An 11,776-nucleotide genomic window follows, 5' to 3' on the forward strand; every position below is an offset into this window, starting at 1 on the left:
TTAGATCAGCGAAGAAATCGATTTATGAGTGAAAGTCAACTGTAGGTCTTGGTATCATGTGACTTGTGGCAGGTTATGGTTGTCTGGTAGTACACAATATACCCGCTTACTGGGCTCTATATAGAGCTGCTTGGTTCTATGCTTGGCTCACTGGGCTCACTGGGCTCACTGGTTCTATGCTTGGCTCACTGGGCTCACTGGGCTTCATGCTGGGCTAACTGGGCTTACTGGCTCCACGCTTGACTCACTGGTCTCTATGCTTGGCTCACTGGTCTCTGCGCTGGGCTCACTGAGCTCTATGCTTGGCTCACTGGCTCTATGCTTGGCTCACTGGGCTTCATGCTGGGCTAACTGGGCTCACTGGCTCTATGCTTGGCACACTGGACTCCAGGCTTGGCTCACTGGTCTCTAGGCTTGGTTCACTGGGCTCTATGGGCATTCTGGGGTGACCGAGTTCTATGGGATGACCAGCTTGACATCACCTCCTGAAGACCCTGACAATACGGGGTCATTTAGTAATAATTTCTATTCGGTTATTTGTAGTGTATAAGGGGGTTAGTGGGTATAGTTTGATGATTGTACGCGGTCAAGTGTAATAACGGTATTTATGAGTTTTTTATTGGGGTGACGACCCTTTTCATATTGTAAAACATCTCCAGAAAGAAGTGTTAAGTTGAACTGTCATTTCGTGATGTCACATCCCGAATACTTCATTCATCCCGATTCAAATTGGTTTTATTATAGTTTTACAATACGGGAGTTTATGGTTTTATTGCCCTATGACCATCTTGTATTATGAGCATTGATAATAAGTGAAGATCCATTCACTGCTCTCTGTGTCTGCGTCGGATGAAAAGTTCTTTTTTGATTTCCGAGTTTCATAAATTTGATGGATGTATTATAAAAGTCAGTGTAGTTTGAATGTGGCTGAGCCTCTCAACATCAAATGATTAGCCCGAGCTCTTTCTAAGTGTACTTCAAATTGGCGCCCACCTTTGCATTAGTCATGTCTTTAAATCTGTTTTTTAGGAATGGTTTTTAGCCCGGACGTCATGCAGCGAGAGGCGAGTCCCGGAACGGCGAGATGCGACTCGCCTAAATTATCCGATCCCGTATCGCACGAGGAGGAACTAATAACTTCAAACTGGCAAACTCCTGTTGAGAACGATAAACTGGAGGATCCGATCACAGATAATGATGATACGAACTGTACTGGTGAAGAGAACACAAACGATGATGAACAATGTCCTATAACAGACAGTAAAAATTCTGCGGCCTCTGCTACAGTAACCAGTGATATTCCATATTCACTAAACCGCCGTAAGAATTCTATAACCGCGATCAGTCGCACTAAATCTAGAAGCAAATCTCGCCAGGAGAAATTCAGCGTTTCAACTCGAGATATTGAATCTCCGTACTGTTCGGTGAACAGTATCGGGTTCGTGCCGGTTGATGCGTTGAATACGAGACCCTCGCTTACCCCGGTCGTGCGTGTCGACCATTCACAACCTGAAGACTCAACTGCACCTCGAGTTGTATCATCGATGTTAAAACCGGGTCGAATCCTGAAACTACAAAGACACAACACGTGGGCTGCACCGAACAACATGAGCGGAGAAACTAACAATTTCTATAATAGGATGGTAAGATTATCAACTACTGAATAATATATTTCTATATGTTTTATAACGTGTTTACGAGACCCATCAGTCTAGAGAAGTAAATCCTATAGACAACAAGTTTTAGTTGTTAATAATTAGTATCAAGCCATCTCTCAAACCCCAATCACACTGTGTCCGATTCTGTAGTTGGTTCATTCTTAGGCTTATAGAGATCAATATGTTCTCTAATTTCATGTTCATATCGCCAATGGATAAATACCTGGGAAAAAAGTTATTCAATAATGAAAATCAGTTTTCTATGTTACTAAATCCGTTAAACCTGTTAGAAATTATCTCTGGTAGTTCCTGGTATATAGGGCCCTGCAAATTAAATATTTGTGTATTCTTGTGTAAGGGTTGGAGTGCGGGTTTCTTGTGTAAGGGTTGGAGTGCGGGTTTCTTGTGTAAGGGTTGGAGTGCGGGTTTCTTGTGTAAGGGTTGGAGTGCGGGTTTCTTGAGTAAGGGTTGGAGTGCGGGTTTCTTGTGTAAGGGTTGGAGTGCGGGTTTCATGTGCCTACTGTTGCACGCGCTGATTTCGAGGTAACGGAAGTGTGAGGGCATTAGATACCCTCCTCCTGGCAGTCAGTGATGTTACCGATAGGTTATAAACTCTGTTGTCTCTCTCTCGCTATGAAACCATCATCATCGCGACTGTTTGAAAAATACTACATGGAAACTTGATTAATTTAATCTGTCATAGAATGGCTGTTAAATGAATAGCAGCTCGTGTTGGTTTTCATGCTTTTATCCGCGTGTGACATGATCCAACTCGAGCCTAATGCAACCCTTCAACAGACTGTACAGTCAATGGTAAACTAATATTATCTCTTTGGACCCGGGCGCAGTCGGCGAGCGCAAGAGAGATAGAGAGAGAAAGAGAGAAAGAGAGAGAGAGGGAGAGAGAGAGGGGGGAATCTGTCCGACGTAACGCGTTGTAAACAATCCGATAAAACAGGGTTAGGTTGTTTAAACAGCGGCGGTGGTTATCAACTCATCAGTGAATAGTGCGCAGATCACACACTGATAGAACTACACATTAGTGCTCGATATACCTCTCAACAGCTCCAGCCAATAGTCTGCCAATAAAGAGAACTTTTTTTACTTACGACTTTCGGACATATCAGATCAAACCCATCCAGTTGAGGTTTCAATCACCAGTTGTCATCTGTAGATTATATTCAGTTTCTGTTATAGGTGACTGTGTAGGTTGCGGGAGTGTCATTATAAAGGTCCCTGGAGTGAGCCTTCTGCTTGGTTTCATAGACTGAAGTAAATCCTCACTCTGGGTAAGGACAAGCCCCATAGTAACAGTGAGAAACCATGATTGACAAATCTCTTAAATTTTGCCAGCTAAAAAATATTACTTTGGTCCCATATCTATGAAGCCCAGTCCTGTAATGATATGAGATATCAAACTCTGGGCCGGCCACCGACCTCCATCCCTGAGGATTAAAGTTGGGTACCTCGATAGACACGAAACAAAGTCTTTTCCATCAGCTATTTCCAAATAACAAGACTCAAGTTAACCTATGCCTTATGGTTAACACTAATACTCGGGCTCACCGTGATTTCGCTGGTATAAGACGATGTCGCGAGGCAGTTTTTATTCGCTTCACCTGCGTTCAATAAATCTGTACACATAAAATGCATCAGCGGTGACCTGCCTGCGGATACCGGCGCTGCGGATACCGCAGCCGAGCTCATCAAGTTCAAGAAATGCTAGAAAATTGGCAAAATTAGAGTTACAACGTTGTGTAAGCGTGTGACCTAAGTCGATCATAAGCCAGACTAAGTCAGAGTTAATTCGCTGTTTCTCCGATGAAAAGACCCGAGAATTAGAATATAATGACGGCTAATTGACGTTCGGGGAACGGGGCTAAAATCATTACGCCTTGTTCCTCGTCTTGGCCTTTTGATGTGGAATATGAAATATGGAATCAAAAATGTTGTGGCATGAGGCAAATGAGACCCGTGCATTGACGTGGAAAGAATTATACCGGGCCGACTACTTTACCGTTATAGAAACCATTATCCGGTAGCCTCGGAGTCGTCTGTGATGTTTGATTGAGTATAGCTCATGGCTCTCTCTCCGATACTCGAGCAGCCATACACATTGTTTCACGTGAAATTGATGAAACTTTTGACAATAATAATCAGTATAAGGCTTGCGCCTGAAGGAACTGCTGGTGAAATAGTTGAACCACTGGAAACGGCTTCACCGCGCGTCACCCTTTAATTATGCGCAAACAATAATATTCCTAGCTCTTTCTGATCTTGTCTTTTTAATTCAGATTCTTCGATTGCTCGAAATTGATTGAACTTTTTGTAAATCTCAACAATTTGAAATTGAAATCTCAAATTATGTTGAAATCTCGCAAAATTCTTACAGATTTTATGATAGCCATGAAAAACTACCACCCTCCTCGGTAGGGATTCGAACCTGGCGGCATCGCGAGATAAAGGGTTAACTTGACCGAGTCTCGCGATGCCATCAGGTTCGAACCTCGGTCGAGAGGAATGCAGCAGGGCCTCCATGCCACTTAGATCGAATCCCAGTCAGGTGGAAAATGTTAAAACCCACTTATACCGAATACTTAGTAAATCTAAAATTTATGAAAGAATCAAAATTTCGAATGATGTGAAACCTTACAAACTGATGAAATAGTGTTTACAACACTTGGCTACGTTGATCTTCCAGAGAGTTTCCGGTTGGATGAGAGGACTGTGATATTAAAATGTTGCTATCGGCGGCTAGATTCAGGATATTACACACATAGAATTCTTCTGAATCAGAGTTTTCAGTTTTATTAAGTGTTGTTTGATTTATCAATTGCCATGTTAAAGCCTCGAGCAGAAACTATCATTCTTAAACGACTCGAGTCTCGGCAGTCGTTGGTTCAGTCGGACACAAACAGCGAGATCAATTAGATTCATTTCTTTTATATTCGAAAATATCGTCAGGTTTTAACTCAGGATCCAGTTTCACAGTTGCGAGTTATGGTTTTTAACTCCGAAAATGCAGCTTATTTTAACTATAAGTTCGAGCTGAACTAAAGCGCTGTATAGAAAGAACTGCTTCGGTTGTTGAGGGATTTATTTCTCAACAATCAAAACGAATTGGGAATGAACTTCATCTGGTTCTAACGGTTCAACATTTTCTTTTTCATTCGCCCTTTTATTCGCTGGTTTCAAATTTACGGAAAATTGAAATTTAAATCATGAATTTTTTAGAAGCCACCACGTGAAGAAATCTCACATTTCTGAGTATGACTCAATTTTGAATCTTGAAATATGAATTCAACCTCTTTTTCACACTTAATTCTAGTGTCAAATAATCCGAGAGATTATAAATTCAAAGTCACATCAGTGTCGACGAGGTGTGGACGGGTTGGCGGAAAGAAAAGTCAAATTAAGAATTTTTGAAGCGAAGATTAGACAGTTTTAAATATCAAATTCATAATTCATCGTTAAATCTCGAAACGCTACATCGAATCGAATAAATACATAATGAAAGATTTCTTATTTCTAATCGCTCGTAGAACGGTTCGAACGAGGAAACAAGCTCTTTATACGAGGTTTAACCCATCAGAAGATGTTCATTGCTAATGTCAACAACTGTGAAAACATAAACGCCTTAAGTTTCACACGATAAGATGCGGGTTAAACAGTGAATCGACGCGCCCGGGGTGAGACATTTTCATTAAGAGAAATGAAATCGAAGCCTGATGAAAGTTGCTCGATATAAATCGCCGAGTTCTGTTGCATTTTCTGCTCAGTGATTTGATGACACGTTAATATCTCACCGTGTCACTAATACAAGCCGCACATGATGACCGCATTACAACTTACTGGACCGTTATACACGTCAGTGTTATAGCGGCAATAGTGCAGAATTACTTAAGCCTTTATCATTCTATAGCGAATAGTTTGAATTATTAGCAATTTTACTGGTGATTGATCTAAAGTCAGAGGTTGGTTTTATCGGGTTGATCTTAGCCTTGTTCTAATTCATAAATCCATTAGTCAAAGGGTTCCTCTGTATCGGGGCCCCATATGTTCATTTATTACCGGGTGTTTTGGATTCATGATCCGATGGAATCCGAGTTAGTTGCTGTAACATATCGAAGAGATCAATTGACTTTTCGGATTTCAAATGTAACATTTGGAAATATGTTTCATGGATTAGAATTGAGTGACAAATTGAATCTATCAGTAGACAGATGACACAAAACACTCTGTCAAACCATCATCAGTTTTTATAACGCAAACACTTTTTGAATCACGTTCGAAGTGAGAAAAGAAATCATTTTTAGGAATCTGAAGAGTTTAGGAATTGTGTTGCACGTGTAAAGGGCCACTGATATCTGTGATTCTTCACGTGGAATCCCAATGAACTGCTGAGTGTACGCATAACTAAACGTTAAATAATGTGGTTTATCACTATCTGAAGGGACAGTGTGAGGAATGTATGAATATCATTCGATACTGCTGTAATTGTTTATGCTATAAACACCACACTTACAACTAAATAGAGAAAACTAGATTCTGTTGACGAAATCATTCTTAAACACGATTTAGCAAATTTCTGCCGACTGCTGAATTCGCTGTACATCAAAGATTGTTTTCACTAATACCATTATTTGTACCTGTTTTATATTTGTATTTTGCAGTTATTGGAACATCAGAAACAAGCATCAAAGTATACATCATGGAACTACGACCTGCCGGAAACTAGTTATAAGAAACACTACCCGCAACGAGCATTGGTCCCCGCTAGACAGCAACAACCATCACGTCAAACCATCAAACCGGTCGGGATGCTGAGGAGTAAAACTACAATGGTCGACAATAAGGGTCGGCCACCTCCACTCAGATCACCCATTCAGTATTTCACATCGGCGAAAATCAATAACAAGAAAGAGAAGAGAAAAGATGATTTGTTAATAGACTTTTCTGTATTTTCACACCATACAATGTTAGATCAACGTGGTCCATGTATGTCCAGCGATACACGTGGTCCAGGTATGTCCAGCGATACGCGTGGTCCATGTATGTCCTACGATATCAATAGTAAAAATACACGGAAAACGAATAAAGACGATAGTTTAGACTCGTTTTCTCGTAGGATACGTCATCATTCTCGTCCTCGTTTACTGGGAAGATGTAGTGATACGGAATCATCTAGAATCATCACTAATTTACTACCAACTACTCGTGTAAACAACTCGCACTCTATTCATAAACCTGTAGTTAAAGTTTTCTCTAAGAAATAGACACTTTGTCAATTTCATTTGAAAGATATTCCCTTATTTGGTGCTTCGGCTTTTGTTCATTGTTTCTGCCATGTAAATTAAAAGCTTACGATATTTTGCACATTCAATATAAATAGTTGTCATAATGCATTTAGAACCCACTATTATCATAAACTGTTTACCCAGAGGTGTGCCCGTGCACCCTGTACTCAGAGGTGTGCCCGTGCACCCTGTACTCAGAGGTGTGCCCGTGCACCCTGTACTCAGAGGTGTGCCCGTGCACCCTGTACTCAGAGGTGTGCCCGTGCACCCTGTACTCAGAGGTGTGCCCGTGCACCCTGTACTCAGAGGTGTGCCCGTGCACCCTGTACTCAGAGGTGTGCCCGTGCACCCTGTACTCAGAGGTGTGCCGACGGCCCGCGCACCGTGTACCCAGAGGACAGTGTGCCCGCGCACTGTGTACCCAGAAGACAGTGTGCCCGTGCACTGTGTGCCCAGAAGTGTGCCCTGCCCTCACAACATGGAATACTCAGTAGTGCATTTTGTAGCCGATAAATTATCTTATCTTCTGTGATTTTTAAAGAGCTCTGATGGTTATTTGAGTAGGTGTAAAATGTATGCAGTTTAGTTAACATGACTTGGTTTTATTTTGTACATTACATTTTTATTTTGTTTTTGAAAAAAAAAATTGTTTCGTTTCTTTATTTCCTTGTTTCGCCAGTTTGTGATACTGCATTGACTGACTATTTGGTCTGTTGCTGCTATATCACGCGGTTCAATGAATTATCATTTCCATTTGAAAGCAAATAGTTTAATTCGATTATTTTCCCATTGGTTTCACCGAACACAGATCTGACACCGGCTGTCCCACTAATCTAATACTCAATATGAAAATCAGATTTATTTTGAATCATAAAATTGTGTAAATTGAACTTTGCGGCCCAATGAACATGTTTCAAAGGATCATTTGAGAATATTATCTACACGTTTTTATCAATCTGTAAAATTGCTCGATGCTGATGCTGCTGGTGCTGCTGACACTGCTGCTGGTGCTGCTGCTGCTGCCCCTGCCGCTGTTGGTGGCAGTGTTATTGTGGATTTCATATGTACATGATTTCAGTGAGATTATACAAAAATACAGTGTTACCTCGTTATTACGAACTTCAGGACACTATTTGGGACGATGCGCCGATGCACACGTGTGACCGGCTCAAACCTCAGAATCCCATCAATATGCGAGACCACCTGGGCAGCAAACCCTACACTAGTTTTCCATCCCTTAGAACCATTCCAGATCTTTCCTTAAAATATCAACTAGGCACAATTTAACAATAGTTCAGGTCCAGAAAGTTCGAATCCGTATCCTGTTACAGTATATACAAATGATACAAAAACTACGGAGTTAAGTGAAAATAGATAGGAGAGAAGAGAAGAGAGAGACTAGAGAAGAGAAGAAAGAGACTAGAGAAGCTTCGTGACACTTAGAGACCTGATTGACTAATGTTAATTTTATTTGGTTTGATGGGAATGTAAGCACATGTTTCAGATGACCACACAGTGAGTGCGGGCGGTCACTCACTCGCTCACTCATCTCGTTAATGCATTTTGATTATTTCTACGATTACCATGCGACGGACAATGAGAGGAATTTATTGCTGAAAAAGTAGCTTTTAGTGTCGATTTCGCGTTAGTAACTCATCGAGCACCGGACTGGATCCTGCTACAACTCCTCAATACATTCAATCAACATTCTCAACAACTTCTGATTGTCCTGCAGAATTTACCTGTTCAGAATTTCACCTCAAACATATTTATTTGAAAATCTATTTTATCAGCAGTCTGTTCTGACTTGATGCCAGGTGAATGTCTTCAGTTCCAGGCCGTATAGATTGTTGTCCACGGTTACGGGCCACACAATCACTAATTACCCAGATTCAGTTCCACAGATTCAAAAGATCTCGATGTAAACTGTTAATCTCTATAGAACTGTGTGCTATGAAGTATTGATACCAGGTTAGAGGGAGGTGATTTTCTCTGACCGCTTGGTCACGTCTACTTACACAGAGATAATGTATAAATCGTGTTGATTGTGAGAGGAGGCGGCTGAAGCTCTGAAGCTGTAAGCAGAGTTAATGACTGATAGATAACTGCAGCCCGACTTCTCTCACTCCAATGATCTCAGACGATCGAACTGTAAGCAGGCGTATTGCCGGGGATCATTAGGTCGTAGAAGCCGCACAATAGAGTCAAACGGCATAAGCCTGACCGAGTCTCCCCCTCGGGTACACACGCTGTCACAGGAATATAAATCGCAGCCTATTTCTGCGGCTGCGGCGATTTGTATCGCGAGTTTAAATGATAAACGACGTGTTCGAATCTCTTTCAGACCGTATGGCCATTACTCGTAGACGCCACGTGGCCTTGAGTAGGACGCGCGACCCGCAACACGCATCATTCTCTATTTTCAAGAAGTTCATCCCATTTTAGATGTTAATGCGCAGTTCGAGTAGCGATTTTCGGCTTCAATAAACCGGGCGTTGAAGTGGGTGGTGAAAGCCAAGAGTTCTCGCTGGGCCGGCAGCGTGCAACCACAAAGGCAATTCAGGAATTTTAATTAATTCAAAATTCAATTTTTTCGGTTAGTCTGGTTTTGTTTTCTGATACGGTTGAGATCGAGTGTGGTTTTACCGATTGACTGATTTCAATCGTGATCTTTTGTAACCGGAGTTAATGACAACACTCGGAGGATACATCAGCGAGTGAGGGGGTACATCAGGGGAGAGGGAGGGAGTGGGAGGGAGGGAGTGGGAGGGGAGACTGAACACCTAAAACATCCCGCAGGAATCTGAGGACAGATCTATAACGATGACGTAATCGCGCACCTTGCTTCAGATTACTGACATGTCAAACTGAACCCGTATATATTTCTATCAGCGATAGAGGGGGAGGGGGTGAGGTGCAGGGGTGATGACTATAATCCTTCCCCACACAAACACTTCTTGTGATTCACCTCGCAGCAGCTTAGCTGTGTATCTAACAAATACGTGGGAATGAAGGAGACCTCGATTCGAATGGGTTAAATATACTTTACTCTCCCCATCATCCATCACCCCCATACCCCCCCCCTCTTCAATCCTTGACTGGCTGTCAGACCAACTCACTCCTGAACAGAGAGCACCATCACTCGAATTGCTTTTCATTCGAATTGAGAATCAGGTGTTCTATGTTCACGATGCTGCTATATCAGTGAGTACTTGCGGGGTTCGAACCCGACCCGATAGAACAATACGAGATGTGGTTGTGTGTAAGGCATGGTTGCATACCCTGGTAAATGAAGGCTTGTGTTGAGGTAACGTCTCGGTGACTGCACAGTGCCCTGACACGTGGTTAACACGTGGTTTCCTGTTATTGTTAACGATGATGTGTTACATAATGTATGACGCCACGTGGTCACGTGTTTTAATGCGGTTCGCCAAAAACTGTCGAAATAAAACCCGTTAAACTCTAATTGATGAGTCCTAGGTTTATAACTTATATTAATATGATTAATAGGATGAAATAAGAGCATTTTAAAATGCTGATTGATAGTTATATATCAGAATCTGAAGTTTATTAGGATTGCGATAAAAATTAGAAATTAGAAATTTAAATGGATCATTATAGAATTTTAGATAATCGTCGTATCACTATCTATAATCGCGTTATCGGATTTATGCGGTAACAGCATGGTTACCACAGGAGCTATCGGGTTCGAACCCCCCAAAAGGGAGAAATCGAGATCCACACCATTTTATTTTCAGTCGGTGAGATTAAAATCCTATTCTCTGATTTTAGGGAAATTTAATTTTTGAAACAAAGACACCAAGAATATTGTATGAATCATTGAGTATAGTTTGACGCGTTTGATTTTTAAATCGCGTGAGTTTGGACCATTAAACTAAACACATGATCGACTGAACAGCGAAACACAAGCGAATTAACACATGTCATAGTAGAAACTGGAGCGAGCACCAGAGTAAAACAGATTTCTTTCAAATCTGTCAATTTTGAATTTATTTACATAAATTGCAAACTGAAATTTGTATTCATTAAATTCAGTCTGACGCGGAGTGACTGCGCGCGTCGCGCGGTTACATCAATGAGGAATCTTAACCGTCACATTCCTGTTCAAAGCTTCCTCCTCTGAGAGAAAATCAAAACATTGATGATATCTGATATATCTGATCCTTGCGCAACAACTTTCATATTCCTGAAAACAAGATCGCAATTCAATGAAAATTCTCTTTTCAAAACACCCCGCTCTGCTCTTCGTTTTAAAATACCTCACTCTCTACTCTTCGTTTTAAAACACCCCGCTCTGCGCCGTGATAAAGTAAAGTTTCACCGCTGAAGCTGCGACATCTCGATACGGCAGCGTCTAGTGATGCATCATCAGCGAGTAACGTGCGATGTGACGACCGCAACCAATGACAGAGACTCATCCAGCGTCGCTCCGCCTTCAGTTGAAAGGGCTTGACCCCGAGTATCAGCAACTACACCGCCACACGCGGCTTCTATCGCGCGCTAACATCGCTCCGACACCGCGCTGCGGTTACCAAAAAAAAACATGTCAGTAAATGCAAGTCCCGTTGATGCTCTATTCGTCGCGGAGTCTGGTAGCAATTGACCTACAAGGGCCTCCACCCCTACCCGCACGCCACTAGGAACATTGTTAAAACGCATTTATCTTATTGACAGATTCAAAAACGCAAAAACCTCATGCGCGACAAGAGATCACTACTACAACACAGATGGTAATTTGTCGAGAGGGTTGTTGTCATTGTTTCCAGACAAATCAGTTTAATACGAGGTAAAATAATACGA

The 11,776-nt window shown here is 41.8% G+C and overlaps 2 protein-coding genes across 2 annotated transcripts in view; both read left to right on the plus strand.

Annotated features, from left to right (window-relative positions):
• The window catches only part of LOC141905254 (uncharacterized), a 70,508-nt gene extending 63,574 nt beyond the window's left edge, over positions 1 to 6,934 (plus strand). The window contains exons 10-11 of the mRNA XM_074794074.1: positions 1,030 to 1,643; positions 6,332 to 6,934. Coding sequence (XP_074650175.1) covers positions 1,030 to 1,643; positions 6,332 to 6,934 — 1,217 coding nt within the window. The remainder of the gene's footprint in view (positions 1 to 1,029; positions 1,644 to 6,331) is intronic.
• Positions 1 to 11,776, plus strand: part of LOC141905055 (small ribosomal subunit protein uS19-like) — a 251,138-nt gene that overhangs the window by 99,015 nt on the left and 140,347 nt on the right. The window lies entirely within an intron of this gene.

The sequence above is a fragment of the Tubulanus polymorphus genome, chromosome 5, assembly GCF_964204645.1.
Source record: "Tubulanus polymorphus chromosome 5, tnTubPoly1.2, whole genome shotgun sequence".
NCBI lineage: Eukaryota > Metazoa > Nemertea > Palaeonemertea > Tubulaniformes > Tubulanidae > Tubulanus > Tubulanus polymorphus.